General features: G+C 37.7%; 1 protein-coding gene across 3 annotated transcripts in view; it reads right to left on the bottom strand.

Annotated features, from left to right (window-relative positions):
* The window catches only part of fam184ab (family with sequence similarity 184 member Ab), a 135,807-nt gene that overhangs the window by 48,731 nt on the left and 66,108 nt on the right, over nt 1-20,968 (bottom strand). For all 3 annotated transcript variants that reach the window (XM_008397244.2, XM_008397243.2, XM_008397242.2), the window contains exons 7-12: nt 15,723-15,858; nt 14,021-14,202; nt 9,170-9,355; nt 2,962-3,084; nt 798-959; nt 595-716 (exon numbers count right to left, since the gene is read on the bottom strand). In XM_008397244.2, coding sequence (XP_008395466.1) covers nt 595-716; nt 798-959; nt 2,962-3,084; nt 9,170-9,355; nt 14,021-14,202; nt 15,723-15,858 — 911 coding nt within the window. The remainder of the gene's footprint in view (nt 1-594; nt 717-797; nt 960-2,961; nt 3,085-9,169; nt 9,356-14,020; nt 14,203-15,722; nt 15,859-20,968) is intronic.

Below are 20,968 nucleotides of genomic sequence, written 5' to 3'. Positions count from 1 at the left end.
AGAAACTAGAAAATAAACACATAGAAACACGGATCATGACAGTAACAGCCTTCCTTTAGTGAGCGTTTTAAAGAAAATACGTCCAACATCAACATGTGAAAAGCTCAGTCTTTTCTGCTTCGCTTATCAATACATTTAAAGGCTGATCTGGTGATTATTTTCTGGATTAACAGATTAATAATTGGCTAATAAAAGATGCTTTTAGGCAGATTTATTTGCTAAAACTGCCATCTGAGGAGTTTTGGACAAAGGTGGTTTTTCATCTTAAATATAAAATTTTTGTACAGTTTTGTCTTAATTGCTGCTCTGTGTTGTTCTTTCAGCAATATCCCTTTTTTTTAATCTGTATGCTCCAGTTATTGATTAATCGATTACCAAATTAGTTGACAGTTATTTCAATAATCAATTAATCGCGATTAATTTGATTAATCGTTTCAGCTCCAGTCTGGTAACATATTTACCTGTGGATCTGACTGAGCATGCTCAGTTGATGCTATAATGTCTCATTTATTTCTTCCTGCATGATTTGAGCTTTTTAAAAGGAACTCGGTCAGTTTTCGGTTTTCGGTTCCCGACCCGAACGCTCAGACTTACCGGAGCGTCTCGGTCCATTTCAGCTCCAGCTCCAGCGCCATCTTGTCCATCTTATGCTTTTCTTCTTCTTTGGTGGTGATGAGTTTGGCTTCATGTTGGCGTTTTTGGATTTCCAGCTCCCCCTGAGGAACAGACAGATGGACCTCTTAGTGATCAGTTGTGTATTTATCGATAATATTGATCTTTTGTGTGGTAGAAGTTACCTGCAGCGCGGTCAGCAGGTTGCTGGTCTCTCTGAGTCGGGCCCGCGTGGCGTCCAGCTCCTCCAGCAGTTTGTCCTGCGCCTCCTTCAGGGTGGAGATCTGGCCCTCCGCTGCCCCGAAGTCCTCCTCCCCTTTCCGCACCTCTTGCTGCAGCCGGGACACCTGCAGGCGGGTTGGACAGAACGGACCCATCCTCAGCCTCTGCAGCTCTTTGTTCAGTCAACTGGCGTTTTATCAAAATATGTACAACTTTTTAAATGTTGCTGACATGCAAAGTTAAGCACCAAATGCTTCCCCTAAGCTACAAATCTAGCAAAAACAAAAGTTATTTTTCTAGATTTCCCCTTGGAATTGTACTCATTTCAAGGGGAAATCAAATGTCATCAAAGTATCTTTGAAGAATTTTTGTGGCTGGTGATGCTGAAGGATCTCCAGTAGCAGTCAGTCTTGCATCAAATCTCATGGAGTCCCTGACTGAAGACTGTTTCCGTTATGATTTCTGGGAAGCAAAGATGATATTCCACAGTAACATATACTGTTAGTCCATCTCCTTTGCTTTCACCACTACTATTAAATGTCTATTTGGTTGGAAAGCCGGGCAGAGAGATGTTGGAGTAGGGGATACGATCACCGATCATCAGCACAAAATATCACCAAGTATTATTACCTTGCTGAAAAGTAAAGTGCAAATGAAATTTGTCTTATTTCAAGTGTCCTAAGATATTTGCAAGAGAAACTAGAACAACAATACTGGTAATATTTTGTGCTTTTGCAGAGAAAACTACTGGTKYAGATGGTAGCAGCTCATTATTTGAGCCTTCTGGATGCTACTAGYTGCTCTGTATTGTAAAATCAACACGGCGTTGCCGTGGTTACGCATCACAACTCCTCCCCAAAAGTAAAAAAAGARCAGAAATCCTTCCAGCTGCACAGGATTCAAAATCAGAGGGAGTAATTGCCWAAAAACTTCCAATAATTCTAGAAAAGGATCAAAAAGGATACTTTTAAAACTGAATAAAATGTTTTTAAAATCTTTTTACCAACCRCCAGATGGAAATGCAGAGTTTTAACATCCACACGGTTCATATTTTGACTAAACTTGTTCTCTGACTTTTCAAATTCACCTCCAGTCAGTCAGAGCTGCAGCCTGGAAACTCTTACAGAGTTTCAAGGTGAATTTAAATAGCTTTGTTMAGAGCCAGGTTAAAAAACACAATGAGGCACTTTGAGCTCAGGATTTAAAAGGATGACAATGATTCTTATRTAAAATTCAGTTTCAGACAGTTTTACAGCTAAAACCTTGAGGCTCAGTTTGGATGCAGGACTTCAGAATAAAGCGATTTTATAGATTTTAGAGGAATAAAAGCAGAATATGACTTCTAAATGTTCAGGCATCTACAGCTGGAACATTTAAATATAAATAAAGATGCAGGGTTTGTGCACTTTTCCCACAATACGTTCAAGCACTTTTCAAGGTGAGTTTTCAAACTTTTCCAGCACCACACTTTGGAAATAAAAAAAACAAATAAACTAAAGAAAACAGTTTAAATTCACCATTTTATGACATTATTAATAATGTCTTGTCAGTTTTCTACATTCTTCAGTAACTAAAATGCAACTTTTACATCTAAAACAATTTGGTAATTCCAACTGACCTAAAATAATAAACATTTGGTCTGATTTAAATTCAAACTGACAAAAGTRTCTTTTTATTAGGTAAATGTAAATATCTGGTTTCAACAGGAAATAACATTTTACAAACTTAGATAACAATTCATCACAAAACTGTGCAGTTTTAATATCTAGCACTTCCCAAACCTTGAAAACAGCTAAATTAAATTCAAACATTTTCAAGGACTTGGATACTTTTTTTTTACCATTTGACATTAAATCAGATTAAATGTTTCTTGTTTCAGGTCAGAGAGAATTACCAAAATTATTTATATTTTCTAAGTACAAGAAAAATATGACCTTTTATTAAATTCTTGAGTTTCTTTTTAAGGACATTGGTTGACCAAACAAACTATTTTATATTAATTATCTCAGTTATGTTCCATYTGTCGCCGTTTTTACTCCAGAAAGTGACGGATGTGACGTCAGTATTTCTATTGGCTGCAGAGAGGATTGCAGATGTTAGACATCCAGACGCTGGGAGAAGCCTCACCTCCTCGTTGGCGGCTCTGAGTTTGGACGTCAGCTCCTCCCTCATCTCGTCYAGCTGCTGACTGAGGAGCGTCTTCTGCTCCTCCAGAGAGARGCGCTCCTTCTCAAACTGCTGCTCCAGCTCCTGATGAAACAGAGAAATTAAATCAGTTATGACAATAACTACATGCCTCACTGCAGCTGGAACATYACGGTCTTATTTAACACCATGAACTTGTTTATTTGTCCAGATTTTATATTTCTGGACATGAAGATGGAGCCATAAATCTGTAATRATCACCTGTTTATCCAGGAGGAAATTATAGATAAGATTAGAGCCAAAATGGACAGCAGATGTTTAAATGTTTAGAACAAAGACTCAACTTTAAAGAAAGTTGCTTAAACTACAGTCATGTGAAAACAAACAACAGCCTGTGGGTTTTTCTAACATATTTGGCTTAAAAATTTTAAAACTGAATAAATTGAAACACACCTGTACGGAGCWAAATTGGGGCCAGAAGGTTTGTACAACAAAAAAACTGAAACTGAAAAAAAAAAAATCAAACTGAAAAATTATTTTGAAATGGAAAGAAATTTTGAAACGAAAAAACAAAAAACAAAACCAGGACCTTAAAATTTATTCAAAAAAAGGGAAAAAAACTTTGAGACAGAAAAACTTCCTCAAATTTGAAAGTAGTATTGAATATCTTTTTCAGTGTCACATCCTTTGTTTAGTTTCAAAACATTTCTTTCAGCTTCAAAATAATTTTTCAGCTTGAAATCTTGTTTTTTAGCTTCAATGTTTTCTTTTGAACAAAACTTTTGGCCCCAATTTAGCTCCATACACCCATATTTTACATGAGCTGAAATTACACAATTAAACCACATCAGGTACAAACGAGAAAATCAATTTGCAACATTCCATTTAACCTTATGCATTTCATTCACTCAATAATTGATATGAATAGTTCTCCCTAAAACATGAACAGTTTTGGCTGCAATAGTCACCAGATGACATGGAGAAAAATTTCAGAAAACATTTGGTGCATTTTTTATTTAATTTCTTGCAGAAAAGCAATGTTAACAGCAAGTTTTAGAGGGTTGTTTTTATTGCATCCGTCTTTAGAAACTTTGCAGAGCATCTTKGTCGTCCTTGACTGAGGTGAGAGGAAGAACTAATCGTCAGTGTAATGCGGCTTATTATGCCTGCTTATTAGTGGACAATTGTTTCTGTTACACTGTGAGATGAGCACGACTTTCCAAGGACAATTAGAGCCGAGGGAATCTGCTCCAACGCCTAATACCGTTTGTTGCATTTGCTCATTACACAGAGGGAAGCATTTAAAAACAGGATGTTACAGAAAACCGTCACAAAGAAGCAAAGCGTGAGAAATTRTTAATGTGAAGCTYTTAAAGTGTGATTTAGTCAATCTAGTGAATCAACGGTCGTTTGAGCTCACAGTTTGACACGTACAGTTAGCTTACCAAAGGATTGTTTTTAAAAATAATAATGGTCACTCCACAGGAAAGCTGAAGATACCGGTGGAAAGAAAACCAGAAGTGTCCAGACGATCAGAGGAATTCATGTGAAATCCTTGTGTTTTTGTTTGTTTTCTGATGTTTTTTTGTTCTTCTCTGGCTCCCTGTGCTCCATATGGTTTTTGATTGYCACTTTTTATCCCCCATTAAAGCTCCTCTCTCTCCTGCATTTGRATCCACCATCAACCACACAATCATGACAGGAGCATTTCCAGGTTATGAATTTGTTAAACGGCTTAAGACAGAAAGCTCTGGAAAAACAGAACCATTATAAGATGTTGCAGGGGAAACAAAYGGTAAGATTCGGACCGGAGGAACCGAATGCATAGTTTAATTTGGACTCGAAGCCAACAGCCCTGTGAAGTGAATCCATCGTCTCCTACGCTCAGCTGCACAAAACAACATTAAATCACTGCCATCTGCATGATATTATCAAAGGCTTTGTGGGCAATTTTGATACTGGAACTGAAAAAAATCAATCGCGACGCATCGGGATTGATTTTATTACTCGCAACTCGAAACAAAGGCGGAGCAGACCCATCCATTTAAATTCAAAACGCTGCTTTCACAGAGAGAACTCATTATGATTCAAAGTGTTGAAAGGCTGCAGCTGATGAAAGAAAAGATCATTTACTAGATTAAAGTTGGACCAGACGACAGAATTAGGTGCCGATGAACAGAGGGATCATCTGTCTGGCTGTCATTTGTCAAGAAGATAACTGATGGCAGAGTGAGGACTGAAGGAAAACCTCGGCAGAGTTTAGGGAGGAAGTCCTTATATGGAAAGCAAAAACACATTTAAAACACGCTCTCATTGCACAACTTCGATGCAGGAGAACAGGAGAACAGCGGTCGTGCTGTGTGTGACTGGGATAAGGCCTCTGTGGAGACTGGGAACCATCACAGGGCCATTCCAGGCTGGAGGAAGTGTACGCCTCAGCAGCAGCTAAACGAGAGGCGAGCTGCAGTTCGGAGCGGAGACTCATTAAACCGGTCCTGTTTGTAATCTCAGGAGACGAGTTTGGCCTCGTGTCAGACCAACCTGACACTGGATGTTTAGCTGCTGGGTTTAATTTGAACATCAGGCACAAAGGAACGAGCAGCTCTGATGGATGAGAAAACTGCAAAACAGCTGAAACACCGAGTTCCTTTACATCCAGGCATAAAACCCACATGGTTAGAGATGCAGGTGACACTTTATTTGAAGACGAGTGTATAAGATTGACATGACATGAAGGAGACTTAATGACTGCTGTCATCAAGCGTCATTGGGTAAATAATGACACTTTAAATTCAAAACTGCATTATAATTTGCATTAAAAGAGTCATTATTTACCAAATAATGCTGAGTCGACACTTTTAATTCAAAGTTGAAACTGTTAATGGCCCTTTAATGCAACTTTTAATGCAGTTCTGCATTAAAAGTTTCAGTATTTACACTTCAGGACAACAGTCAAACATTTATGAAGACTACTTCATGTCCCCTTCAAATAAAGTGTTACCAGGCTGCCTTTGATTAGTAGTAACTGGATCACTGATCAACATTTTAATGTGTATTTGACTGATAATTCTGTTAATTGCTTGTGTCATAATTAGTGACCGCATGATGTTTTTATGGTTTAAAGCACTTTAAATATTAAAGATTTAACACTAAAGCTTCCATTTTGGTGAAAAGGTGAAAAGAGGAACTCCTATTTTTCACAGGAGTTGAAAATGGACTCTGCAGCTGCCGGGCTGTGGAAGTGGCTTTGTGTGTGAGCCTGCGGCCGGTCAGGACGGCCGACCTCTGTGCTAAGTAAGAGGGAGTAAATTATTAAACCTGGACGTTTTAGAAACTCTCACACACCTTTCAGTGTCGCTCCGCAGCATCAATCCATCTTTCCCCATCAAATCAACGCCGTCTAATTTCTATGTTACTTTCTTTTCCCTCTTTCCTCTGAGTTGTAAATGTCATCAGCATTCAAGCGGGAGTTTAAATTTAAAAACATGCATTCTGCACCTTTTTAAATGTCAAAGCTGCAGCGCTTACGCAAAGCCCAATTTCCTCGTTTGTTTGAAAGAGCAAAAGTGACAAATATCCAAATACGTGAGGAGAATATGCAGTGCAGAGCCTGAAAATAGACGAGCTTTCTCCTTTGTTGCTGTGTGGGCAGGATTTTAACCTGATTAGTGTCAAACCGTCGACTCCAGAGTGACGCAGCTGTGTGGGGTAGATGTTTTAGCTCCTGCTTTAAATAGCAACAAAAACACCCGTATCACCTGCGTGACTCATCATCAGGCAGGTTGCGTGACGTGGCGTCACCAGGATTTGTTTTTATTTTTGGAAAAAAATCTGTTGTAACACAGAAAAGCAGAATTGACAGAAGCAGCCCCAGGTTGCTCACATTTCCAGCAGATTATGCAAAGCGACCCAGATGACAGTTATAGGTGGTAAATATAAACGTGCCCACGCAGGTAGGCTGCGTTTTCTCATTTAGGTGTGCCAACCTCTTAGTCACCGCTGCAGCCTCTTCCTGATTAACCTTTTCCCACAGAGGACCCAACAAACTGCAGCTTTTCTGCAGGAGTCCCAGGTTCAATCACCTGCCACCCATGTGAAGGAATCCGACAGAAAACGGTGAATTTAAATGTGTGTGTGGAGCGATAATACATTCCTGACCTATATTCAGTAAAAAAAAATGAGTTGCTTGGATGTAACACACGGTGAGCTAAAATAAATATGTAGTCCTGAACATCGTCTTTCTGCAAAACCAGAAAAACTAATTTTCTTCCTGGCAGCCAAAAATCTGCAGAGTTCTTTAATGGAAACAACTTTTCCATTTGCATTTTATCTCTATTTTTACCTCAGAGGCAGAAAATCCTTAAATCCTGCCACCACTTAATTAAGAAAACTGTAACTAGAAAGATTTCACATGTCTCAAGTATTTTACTGAAGTAAATCACTTTGACAGCATTAAATGGGTCATGTAATCTGATTACATTCATTTCATGAATTTTACACGTTTTCTATACAATCTGAATTGGAAACCTGAAAAGTTGTATTTTATTATGTACGTATGGATGGATACACACTTTTTAAACAGACACATTAATGCTGTAATGACTTTGTTGTGCCAGCTGGTGGCGCCAACATCACCATTAAAACTCAGAAGAAGAAGAAGAAGAAGAAGAAGAAGAAGAAGAAGAGCCCCAGCATGGCTAAGGCAGTGCCAGGCTAACGGCTCCAAAAAAAGAACTGCAGCCGTTTCCTCTGTCATAATGTTCTTCAGCATCATAGTTTCTAATCTACAGAGTTGATCAGACTTTTCAGATTTTAATCTGGTTTTTTTTCACCAAAATATACAAAATATCTGTAAAATAGTGGCCTGAGATGTAAAAGAACAGGATTCTCCTGAACCTGACTGGATGCTGAGAAGAGGACCTAATCATTTCAATCAGCCACTTTTAGAAATGTACACCAAATACTAGAAGCAGAACTGAACGTGTTGGCCTGTAACTCTTGTTTCCAAAAAACAACAGATTGATAAGCTTCCAGAACCAAGTGGAGCCGCTTTTTAAATGGCTGCTTTTCGCCCCTGCAGCAGATGGTGGGGTCGGAGAAAAACGTTGGCTTGTTATAAAGCAGAGAGTTTGTGGATAAGTTAACAAGCGCTGCTTCCCCACAGAGAACAACTTTATCAGCAGTTCTCAGCAGAATCTCAGCTACCTGGATAAAATACAAACTGGGCAGATTTTTCTTTTAAATGCATTTTTCTTCTAGCAGGAGAAAAATAGGAGATATAATATACATGCATGGATGGATGGATATAGAAACATAGCAGTTCTCTGCTTTAACCCTGTTAGTTTTCTACTTTAACCCTGTTAGTTTTCTACTTTAACCCTGTTAGTTTTCTACTNCCTGTTAGTTTTCTACTTTAACCCTGTTAGTTTTCTACTTTAACCCTGTTAGTTTTCTACTGTAAACCTGTTAGTTTTCTACTTTAACCATGTTAGTTCTCTGCTTGAACCCTGTTAGTTTTCTACTTTAACCATCTTAGTTTTCTGCTTTAACCATGTTAGGTTTCTACTTTAAAGTAGAAAACTAACATGGTTAAAGTAGAAAACTAACAGAGCAATATATTCAGTAATGGCTCTGAAAACTAACAGGGTTCAAGTAGAAAACTAAGATGGTTAGTTTTCTACTTTAACCCTGTTAGTTTTCTACTTTAAAGTAGAAACCTAACATGGTTAAAGTTTAACCCTGTTAGTTTTCTACTTTAACCCTGTTAGTTTTCTACTTTAACCATGTTAGTTTTCTACTTTAACCATGTTAGTTCTCTGCTTGAACCCTGGTAGTTTTCTACTTTTAACCGTGTTCGTTTCTTAGCTGCCTCTGCTGCCTCTCTGGATTCACCAGCTGCTGCTTCTGATCCCGAGCAGACAAAGCCACTCAGTTATAAACAGATACAACATCAACAGACTGAATTGTGTGACAGGAGCAGATCTTTTGGCGGACAGTGGCAGCAGAAAGCAGACGGACTGACAGCTTGTATTTTCTCTGACTCACTCCTGATTATCTGTCTGTTCAGGTTAAACATATTTAAAAGACGACGCGGCTGTCGCTTTAAGATTCTCCCTGGCTCTGCGCTGTAACTTCACCTTGAGGAGGAGTGAATGTCAGCCTGCTGGTGTGTGACGGTGTGGGGACTCACAGCCAGCAGGCGGTTCTTGTCCTTCTCCGCGGTGGTTAGCGTGTTCTCCAGGGTCACTCGGTGCTTCTTGGCCACTTCCTCCAAAGCACGGGCCTGGCTGTCCTTCATCTGGCTGGCCTCTTCCTCGTAGTGAGTTTGCATGCTCCTCAGGTCCTTCTCGTGGGACGTTTTCTCCTCATGCAGGGTCTGACGAACACAACAAGGCTCAATGAACAGATTTAAGCAGATCGGAGGCCGTCTCTCTGACCAGCACCATATTGATTCTGTTTGTGTTCATGCTTTCTTTATCTGAAACAAAAAACAAAGCTGAACATTTTATCTCTGGATAAAATGAACGATGAACGATCTTTAAAATTAAAGATAAACGATTTAAAGTCAGTTGTTCAGGGTTTTCCTCAGAAAACTCGCTAAGCCTGGTGGTCGGTGCGCTGGGACCATCATTCATGCAGCGCCCGCCAAGTTTGAGTTAAAAATGTTTAAAGTTCACAGGAAATTTGACTATATTATTTGATAATTATATGCTACTGGAAGATTAGTACATAAACAAAAACTATAAAGTCTTAAAAAAAATTATAATATGCCACCTTAGCCTGGTGGTTTACCAGGGTTAATAATCTGGTTATTTCTGCTGGAAACTCTGACCTGAACCTTCAGACTCACATACAGACAGTTACAAAGTCGGCCTTCTATCACCTGAAGAACATTTCCAGGTTACAGGACTAATGTCAGCAAAATCTAGAGAAACTCATCCATGTTGCAATGATTACGACAGTCAGCTTGCAGCTGATCCAGACGCTGCTGCTCATGTTATCACTAAAACCAGGAAGATGGAGAACATAACACCAGTTCTAAAGTCCCTACACTGGCTCCCTGTAGCTCAGAGAATAGACTTTAAAATACTGCTTATAAATCACTGAACGGCTTCGCACCACAATACACTGAAGATCTTCTTGCCCAGAATGCACCTTGCCTCATATCGGCTGGTGACAGAACTAAGCCAGTGGAGAAAACAAACATCGTCCAGCCAACTGGTCCATGACACTCGCTAGCTAGCAAGCGTACATTAGCAGCTAGTTAGCAGTAGCCTCAGCCGCACTGAGTCAGAACACAGGGAAAATGTCTGTGGACGCTTCAAACTGCCAGAACAGTTTCATAAGAAATAAACAAACTACACAAACAAGATTAAAAAAAGTCACGACAAAATTTAAGATTAACGTATTTAAGGCTAAATTAAAGTTTATTTTTAAAAATGAATTTCACACATTTTATGGCCTTAATTGAGGATAAATTAATTTAAGACTTGTTAAGAATGCGTGTGGAGTAGAGGTGGGTGTTATGGACTTAAAGTTTTATCATGACATGTTTAGGTACTATTGTGAGAATGACAAAAGTGATCATAAGAACCATTTATTGAATTTTTTAAGGTAACTGACAATAAACGATACAATAAATGCCCCTCCCTGCTCTAAGCTGCTCATAAGCTGATGGAGGTTTCCACCTGAATGGAGACTGAAGCTGATGGTGGAGGTCAGAAATATATGATGGTGGAGGTCAGAAACATATGATGGTGGAGGTCAGAAACATATGATGGTGGAGGTCAGAAACATATGATGGTGGAGGTCAGAAACATANTGATGGTGGAGGTCAGAAACATATGATGGTGGAGGTCAGAAACATATGATGGTGGAGGTCAGAAACATATGATGGTGGAGGTCAGAAACATATGACGCGGTGTGAGAACCTGGGTCCTGTTTGCCTTCACAAATTAGAAGATTTCCCAACGTTGCTGAGAATTTTGACTTTAGTTTGCAGTGACTCTTAAATATGGCCGTCAGAAAAATCTAAATGCACTCCACAGAGGGATAACATGAAACGGTGCTGATTAAAAGTTGTTGCTAAGCACCCAATATAACCAAAATGGACAAAAAGCACGGAGGCAGGAACAAGCACAGCCTTAATACGGCAACAGCCCAAACCCAGTTTGTCAGTAAAACGGCCGCATTATGAATAGCAGCTAAAAAAATAATAGAAACGGAGGAAAATGTAACCTGTAGGCCATACAATTTGGAGCTAATCAGAGAAGCAGCTGTTTTTCTCATTGCGTGGCGGAAAATGGAAAATCTAATTGGCTTAATCTTGCAAAAAAGGCCACAAGCAGGACGTGATGTCCTTCAGCTCAGCTGACAGAGGATAGAAAAAGAAAATCTGTTGAATCTTAAAATCAGCACATCTGTTTCGGATTCAGTCAAACAGCCAGGTTTATATTTAAACTCTCAAAATCAGATTTTCAGCTATTCTGAAATTAAGGAAAGTTTCGTGTTGATGACAAGACTTAAAGCATAAAAAGTCACATTAAAAGCTGTCAATGCAACTTATGCAAGACATCAACATCATCCTACAAAATAAAAGCTGCACATTTAAAGGCAGAGATTTGCAGCATTGTAAACATGCAGAAGATAAAAACACAGGTTTGCATCTCTATAGATAACCGAGAACCAATTCATGACAGCCGGTTTTATTTTCCTAAGCCAAGAGCTGCTTTGAAAATGGGAGAGAAATTAGTCAAACTGAGCCAAACTGCTGAGGGATCAGAAGGCAACGAAGACGAGGAGGGAAACTCTGCTCCGTTTGATACCAACAACAACTTCCTGGGCGCTCAGTTGGCCTTTTTGTTGAAAGAAGACAAGCAGAGGACTCTCAGAAAAGTTAACCACAAAGATTCAACAGTTAGGCAAGAAAATGGAGAATAAAATCTAGAGAAAAAGAAGCAAAAAATAAATCCACAATTTACATAATTTTTTACAATAAACAGCTGAAAGATGCGCAGACAGAGACCAAAATAATCCAGTTTGATTTTTAAAATATCAGATTAGGAGTCAAAAGTTTCACCATTTTCCGCCTGTAAATCGATCAACCAATTACTGTAAACACAATACATAATATATAGATATTCATCTCTCTGTTTTTTTGTTTGTTTTTCTGAGAGACTGAAACTTTTAAAACTGTAGCTGAAACGATTAATCGTGATTAATCGATCATTGAAATAATCGTCAACTAATTTAGTAACAGATTGTTAACTGGAGTGTACAGTCTCTAAAAAAATACTGAAATAATAACATACTCCAATGAGCAATTAGGCCAAAACTGTACAAAAATATAAACATTTTCCATTAAGATAAAAATATTCCTTCTTTGTCTGTAAATCTGTTTTACACAGAATTTCTCAAACGGCCGTTTTATCTTCACCTGGTTCAGATTCTGTTAAAAATATCTTCGATTAAACACTGATTAAACACTGATTAACTGATTATCGATCAGTTAATCAATAAAACAACAGATCAGCTCTAAACTGTATAGATAAGTAAACCAAAAAGGACTTGACTTTAATATGTTGATGTTGAAAGTATTTCCTTCGCTACAAATGATCAAGTTTTCACTAAAGAAATTGTGTTTGTGCATTTTAGGCAATAAAACGTTAGTTTTTGAGTTTGAAAAATGAATTAATTTGTTTCCTTGCATCTTTTAATGTATTTCTAATATTGTATAAAAAGGCTAAAGTGGTTAAATAAAAAAATCAGTTGATTTTTTTTAATCCGATTAATCGATTAATCAGATAACTAAAATAATGGAAAACATCTGAAACATGCAGGACAGACTGTTCTACATCCTCAAAATGAGCAGTTTATTTCTTTCAGATGATAAAAATGTTCCAATGTTCGCTTAAACTTGAGACATCTTTACATTTTCTTTGCAAACATCCAGTTATTCACCACAGCCGTGTGCCTCGGAGGCCACTCTGACAGAAAAGTGTAGTAAAGTTCAGCTGATCCTCTGTTTTCCTGGGGAAAGCATTGAAATTCACAGCAGCCGCAGCCAGTGGGAGACCTCTCCCCGCACCCAGAGGATTACACTGCACAAATGTCAGAGATAAAAGGATGGGAAAACACACATGAAGCTGCAACACTTGACATTTACTGTCTGCTGCGCTTGGCCGGCTGACTAAACTGTTCCACAAATCATCTGACCTTTAAGGCTTTTTGTTTTTAAAAAGCCTGTTTTGTTTTCGCTCCGCAGTTTGTTTAAAGCTGTGATCGACAGGCTTTGCAGCCAAACAGTTTGAACTTTTGTTCCATTGAATTCAACATTGCAGAAAATTACTGCGGTTTATCTGCAACAGACCTAATATTGGAAGTAAATCTTAGCAAAGAGAGTGAATGTAAACTGAGAGCAGATATTAATTTAAACACGGCTGAATGAATTACACTTTTGTAAAACAAATATAAATACATAGAATTAAAAAAAATGAAATGGACACCAGAGTTAGAAGAACATAAAGCACAAAGTTACGAAAATATTTTACAGAAAAAGTAAATCTAACCTGATTTCACCACAATGATAAAGTTCAATTCAATTCATTCAACCCAAGAAATGAGAATTAATCCATCCATCCATCCATCCATCCATCCATCCATCCATCCATCCATCCATCCATCCATCCATCCATCCATCCATCACGAAGGTTCTTTACCTCCTCCTCTCACTAAGTAGCTAGCTAGCCTCGAACCTATAAATAAAAAGTGACTTTATTCTGCTGAATGTTCCTGAGATGATCTTGATTCACAGCAAACTGAGCTGCTGCCTATTGAGCTCTGTCACACTGCATCCTCATCCTATTAGCCTACAGTAGCCGAATTAATCTGATACAGCTCTGCATTCAAACAGCAACATGCTGACTGTGGTTCAGCGTCCCTACAGCCTGCAGAACGGCTCAGCCTCAGCATCCTGATCAGCTTCTAGTTATTCATAACAGTAACTTCCAGCCTCGCATGAATACCAAGCAAACACACAGACCTTCTCCAGGGACTGGATCTGCTGTTTGTGTCGTTCTTCCAGCGCTTTGCTCTGGCTCTGCAGGGCCTCCCTCTCTTCCTCCATCCGCAGCCCCTTGTCCTTTAGGCGGCTGCGCTCGTTGTCCAGGTCCCTGATGGCGGCTTCCTGGGTCATCTGGGTGGCCTGCAGGCTGCTTATCTGGCCTGAGAGAAATGTTACAGATCAACACAGTTATATAACAAACGATTATTTTAGGAATCAATTATTATGTTCTGATGATTAACTGGATAAACAAAATGCTGCAGATTTTACTTTTAACCACTTAAGTTTATTTTATACAACACTAAAATTATGTAAAAAAGTGCAAAAAAAACACCTAATAATTAAATATTTTTAAATAACAAAATAGACATTCCTAAACAGACTTTTTTTAAAATCTCTTTCTCACTGTTTATTTCTGTTTTTATTTTAATTATGTAAAGCACTTTGAAATGCCTTGCTGCTGAAATGTGCTATACAAATAAAATTTGATTGATTGAAGACAAACATCGTTAACGATTATTTTAGGAATTGATTATTCTATAGTGACAATTAATCAGATTAAAAACATTTTCTTCAGATTTTTTGTTTAACCATGTAAGCTTATTTTATGTAATAATTTTAATGTTACCTCCCTCCCCTAACAATTAACTACTGTTTTCAAATAAATAAATAAAAAACATTTTATAAAGCTAACAATTATTTTAGGAATCGATTATTCTATTCTGACAATTAATCAATTAACTGAATAAGAAAATGTGAACATTTTGCTGATTTTTTAATTTAACCACTTAAACTGTTTTAGTATACAATATTAAAGACACGTAAAAAAGGTAAATGCAAAAAACCATAATTAATTAACCATTTTCAAATAAGAAAATAAACATTTTATGAAGTTAATCATTATTTTAAGAATTGATCATAATTTTGGTGATTAATTGATTAATCAAACAAGAAATGAAAGATTTTTCATTTTTACACTTATTTTATACAATATTTTGAGTTTGCCTCAGAGTTTAGTTGCGTATTCACTCCTCCGCAAACCAAATTAACTTTCAAGGCAAACAGACTGGAGTTTGATTAAAACAAACTAAACATGGCTGGTGGGAAAACGCACTTAACTTCAGAGTTTCCTGCATTTAACCAAATAACCCAATCATTGTTTACTGGCTACATTTCAACAAACCAGCTTCAACATTTCATATAAACTTTGAGAGAATGTGTCTTTCTCTGTAAAACGCCCTCCATGTGCCCTCTGAGCTCCATTCGCCGGCCGGATCCCAAGCAGCTTTGGCGGAAAGTGGAAAAACATTTTTCTAATCAGACTTTAGGAGCTCATGAAGCTAATGAGGCGAATGTTATTCTGCTCTAACGAGCTCAGACGGCTCACATGCATCAGACTGTAATGTTTTTACAATATAGTTGCAGCAAAAAAGAGAAAATCATAGGCGAGTTGTTAAATTAGATTGTGTTGCTTAAACTGGATCGACTCAAAGTCTAGAGCCCCACTGCCTTTTAAGGACAGGGAACGCCATTAGCTTTGATATGCAGCCATAACTTTAAAACGTTTTGGGCTGTGATGGCTCAGACGAGACAAGCGGAGCTGTTAGTTGATGTCTGGTGAGTTTCTGCGACTGCCAGCGTGACGAGAAGCGAGGAGAGGGGATGACGTTTAGGTTCTTACTGGCTTTGAGGAGTATTTCCGTGGCCTGCTGCTGAACTCGGTCTCTGGCTGCCTCCAGCTCACACTCTGCCTCTTTCTGACGGATCTCTATGATCTCGGAGTTCTGGGTCACTTCATCCAGCTGCTTGGTCAAGTCCTGGAGAAGAGTCACAACAATGCAAGAAAACTTAAACGGTGCAGATGACTTAAAACAGAAAAGAAAAGACAGGGCTTCCTTCTACAACTCTTGTCTTCTGGTGTAATTTCCAGAGAAAGGATGAAGCTTTTATTCCTCCAATGTGGGTATATTGATCAACTAATTATCTATTAGTGCAAAAACGTCACCCAGGGTTTCACAAACTCAAGTTTAAGACTTTTAAAGACCTCTTTAAGACCATTATGAATCACATTTAAGACCTGTATCACAACAGAAATGTATATTTAACACTTTTTAAGACATCTTTAAGACTTCTATGAATCAAATTTAAGACCTGTATCACAATGAAAATGTATATTTAAGACTTCTTAAGACCTCTTTAAGACCGTTATGAACTAAACATGTATCACAACAGAAATGTACTTTTAAAACTTGCAAAGACATTTTTAAGACCATTATGAATGAAATTTAAGACCTGTATTGTGATATAAACATATATTTAAGACTTTTTAAGACCTCTAAAACCATTATGAGTAAAATTTAGGACTTGTATCATGACACAAATATACATTTAAAACTTGTGAATTAAATTCAAGACTTGTTTTGCAGTTTTTTTTAGATATTCCACAATTACTGGAATTTATGCAAAATCAGCAGATCAATGCATTTTTTAATGCATAATTGTGAGCTCACTTAATTTTCATTATGAAAATTATGCATTTAAGAAAGTCTTAAAATGTTTAAAACTTACCGTCTTAAAAAGTCTTAAATGTAAATTTCTGTTGCTACAAAAACGCTCAAAACATTGTATATTAGCTCTGATAAGGTGAGCTAAGGTAAAGAACGGATTTTTACTGATATTAACTTTTAGGATCCAAATTCAGATTTGATGTTGACGTGCTTAGCACTGAGTATTAACACTCAACCAGGAAGTAATTTAAACATTAAATCAAAGTTTATTTTGTGCCACGACATCAGCTCGTTTCTTCCATTAATTCTTCTGCTCGGCTCGTTTTGTATCACGTTCCGTTTGCTGCATTTCCTGCATCAACTTTTAGCTGCCAGAACCATCTGTTATTTATAGGAGCAGATTCATTTTGTTCCGTTTGTAAATAAATAAACTTGTATTTGTCTCCTATCCATCTGGCTCCTGCCTGCGAGCCTACATTTTGCTCCCGATACCTCCACAGACATCTGTGACGATTAGCAGGAGCAAATTAAATCCTGCAGCTCCTGAAATGAAGGAAACAGCCTGTTCATCTAATCGACATGATTATTTAAAAACAATATCGGTGAAAAGTTGTATTATAAACACAACAGACCAGGGATGCAACTAATGATTATGCTACTAATCTATTATTCTTTTGATTATTCTGACAATCGAATTAAAATAAAATGGCACAACGTGCAGATTTTTCATTAAACCTCTTTAGCTTTTTACTACGCAGTGATGATTTCTTTCATTTTATTGCTGAAAATGCAACAACACAGCCTTCCTTTAGTGACTTTGAACAAAGTGAAACGAAAACTGCCACTTGAAGAAGTTTTAGGAAAAACAAATTTACACAAAAAGGCGTTTTAAAATTAAGTCGAAATGTGTGTGTATTGTACAATTTTGGCTTAATTACAGCTACAAATATGCTGGGTTTTTTAAGCAAATTCCCTTTTTTTAGAGTTAACGATTAATCAATTACTAAATTAGCTGATAATCATTTCAACAACTGATCAATCACGATTAGGGCTGTAGTGATACAATAATCTCACGATACGATACACGAGCTTCTGCTCACGATACGATATATATTGCAATATTCAGCAAACGATACAATTCAATGCACTTTTGCGATTTTCTGAATGATTTTAGAAGGACAGAGTGATTTTGGTGACATTTTGTGACTGTTATAGAGTTGTATTGAATTAATTTAACTGAAAACTGATTAAAAGCACCAACTACACAATTCCTGGCTCTGGTTGGACACAGACTTAAAGTCGACAGTTGGACAAAATGAATCAAAGAAGTGGTGAGAAAACATGTTTCTTTTAGTTGAAACAGTACAAACTGTAGCTTACATGCATTTGTAAAGTAAATAAAGTCACCAAGTACCTGCTCTGAATAGTTTGATACATTTTTAACACTTAACATCTGAAGGAATCACTCTAAGCCTGGTGACCTAATCACTCTCCCGGCGAAGCAAGCAGTGAGTGAACAAGGTGACAGTTGGATGTTACGATACTTGCAGATGAATATTGATTTTTTTCTAGGAAAGAAAATATCGATATATATCGCAAAATCGATATTATTACACAGCCCTAATCACGATTAATTATTTCAGCCATTTTCAGCTTACAGAACAAAACATATTGCTGGCATATTTTTAGTACTGAGGATCAGGGATTTAAATCCCAACTGCTGTCCAATTAATAAGGAGCAGACTTCAGGGAACGATGCAAATCGACACACATGCAGCGCAGAAGTTATGCGACTCAGAAACTCATGAGAGGTAATTTCACATCTGCGAGTCGCGCCAAACAGCCGCGGCTAAAACCTAATTACCACAGCCGCGGCTAAGACAAAGGAGCCCCAGAATGACGAGACCCACTGAGGAGTCACACCAATTAGACTTCCTGGGTGCAGGAGTGTGAGCAAGCTGTCCTCCGTTTGAGACGACGAACGTAGCTGCAGCTTCTCCCTGCAAGATTTCACATGTGAGCCACAAAAAAGAAGAAAAAAATTGTCTTTCTAAATGTTTATTGTCACATTTCTGTGGTGAGTTTTGCTGGGTGAAACATCCAGACGGAAATGGAGTCGGTTTGATTTTGGTGAATTTCTAACTCCAGGTTTGGAGGGAATCTGGTCAAGTCCTGGTTGCTATGATCTCTACAAGATTTGTAGCAGAAACCTACTACAGATTTATGTTTTGATACCAGACGTATTGTTTGAAACAGGCATCCATTATCCGTTACGAAGTTCCGGTCTGAAAACTCTTAGGAAAATTGCAGTTTATTACAGCGGAGCCCCGGCTGAACAACGTAACTTTAAACTGTTCCACCTCCTGGCTTTTCGTCCAGATTGTCTAAAATATTTTAAAGGAAATGCAGCTTTGGACGCTGAAAGGCAGCCAATAGAGGAGAAGCATTTTTTCCCCCTTGGTGCTGATTGGCTGATGCCCAAATATTGGGAATACAGTGAATGTTAGCTTCTGCTATGATGCTAAGACGGTTTTCTACTGTCTGTATTAATGCATTTTGTTGTTTTAACTCTTAAAATGGGCAGTTATATGCATTTTAATAAAGAGTTTCTCTTTAAAAGATTGTATAAATTTGACTTTTTTAATTTTTTTTACCAGATTTCTGACTTCATGGAAGTTTGTCGACTTGTCATGGTGTAAATTTAGTCTCTGAATAATAGCACATGTAAAGCTCTTGTGTTAAGGTGATTGTTCAGTCAATGCAAGTCCAGGTTTTTAAAATAAAATCTTACCATTTTCAGCAACAATAACAGCATTTGGGTCCCTTTCTCTGAAAATGTTTGCTATATTTAGTGTAATAAACCAATTCAAAGCAGTTTGGGTGGCAACAGGTAAAAGCTGTTACTATTTAAAGTGAAATTTAATAAAAAGTATGATTGGTAAAAGATGAATACTTTGTTTTAATCTACGTCCACTTTGAACAAAAAGTGAGTTAAAATTAACTAAAAATTAGTTTGAATGCGTGTTTCTAAACTGGATAAAGTGACTGGTTTTATGCATTAAGAGATGAACGTTTATAGAGCTGAACTCGGATGGATCTGGACTTTATTACATCTTTTGTTGTTTTAGGCCTGGTTGCTTCACCTCAAACAGCAACAAGCCTTTTGATGCTCCTGCAACGCTTCAGGTATCCTTTACTTATTTGCTTAATTAAAAAGCTGATGTCTGCAGTTAGTTTCATTAAACACCATTCTTCTCTTAGTCCTGCAGTAAATCCCTTTGTCCTTTCACAACCTTTGTGCTCAAAGAGAAACATAAAAGTTGCTTAATGCCACATCGATCCTCTGTCTCCTTCCTCTTGGATCCAAAAAGGCCTAAAATCCGGCCTGCGTCTCTTTTCTCTTCTCTCCATGCTCATTTGAGCCTACCGAGCCAGCAAGTCTTTAAAGGGCTCACAAAAATAACTCCTCTGTTGACTAAAAACCCTGCTCTGTTTTGTGCAAAGCAAGCAGAACAAGAGGATGAGACGGGATGAAGACGAGTTTTAGGAGTAAACCTGCTTGGAGGTGAAGAGGAAACAAACCGACGCAGGGAAAGAAGCAATCAGGATTTATCAACCATAACACCTTAAATGTGGCTCCTGCTGTCGGTTCGTTATGGTTTTGTTTTTCTTTTATAATAATGAAACATGGTAAAAATGTGAAGTAATCTGCCAGTGGAACTTGACATTTTTTTTTATGATATAATAAAGTATCGACTTAAAACAAGTTGAAAAGTTACTTGTATGTTAGTTTTGAGACAAAACGAGTCATTGCAAGTGTTTTTGCAGTGTACTTTAATTAGGATATGTTCTCAGTTAATTAGTAGTCGATTATTCTATTGATTCATTGATTAATCGGTTCTAAAAATGGCACATTCTGCAGATTTTTAACATCTTAACCGTATTAAATGCAGCATTAGAAATGCATATCTGGAATAAAACAAGCTGCACATTCTGAGGATTTAGAATGAATCAGATTTTTAAAATATCTGATTAATCAGGTAATCGTCAGAATAATCGATCAATAAAATAACAGTTAGTTGCAGCCTTAATGAAACTAGTAAATCCGTTTTCAGTGACGACAAATTTGCACAAATACTGAAGCTTCAGGTGTAAGAAGTAAAATCCCTGAATGGAAAAGTACGGATGAAACCTCCTGAGGTGAGAAAACTGCCTGAAGTCAAACTTCAGGTGTTCTTTAGTTTTTACCGTTTAATCCAAATAGATGGAGTTAAGTACAACCTCACCCCGAAACCCCCACAGAACCTCTCTGATTTTTACATTTAAATTCAAAAACTCATGATTAATTGCTTTTGTCTTGCGGGGAAAAGCCTCTGTCAGCCAACCTGGACCAGCTTTTCTCGAGAGCGAAATATTTAGT

This window comes from Poecilia reticulata, linkage group LG21 (assembly GCF_000633615.1).
Source record: "Poecilia reticulata strain Guanapo linkage group LG21, Guppy_female_1.0+MT, whole genome shotgun sequence".
Lineage (NCBI taxonomy): Eukaryota > Metazoa > Chordata > Actinopteri > Cyprinodontiformes > Poeciliidae > Poecilia > Poecilia reticulata.
Note: the sequence above shows the minus strand (reverse complement) of the source record. Positions and strands in the feature narration are given on the sequence as shown.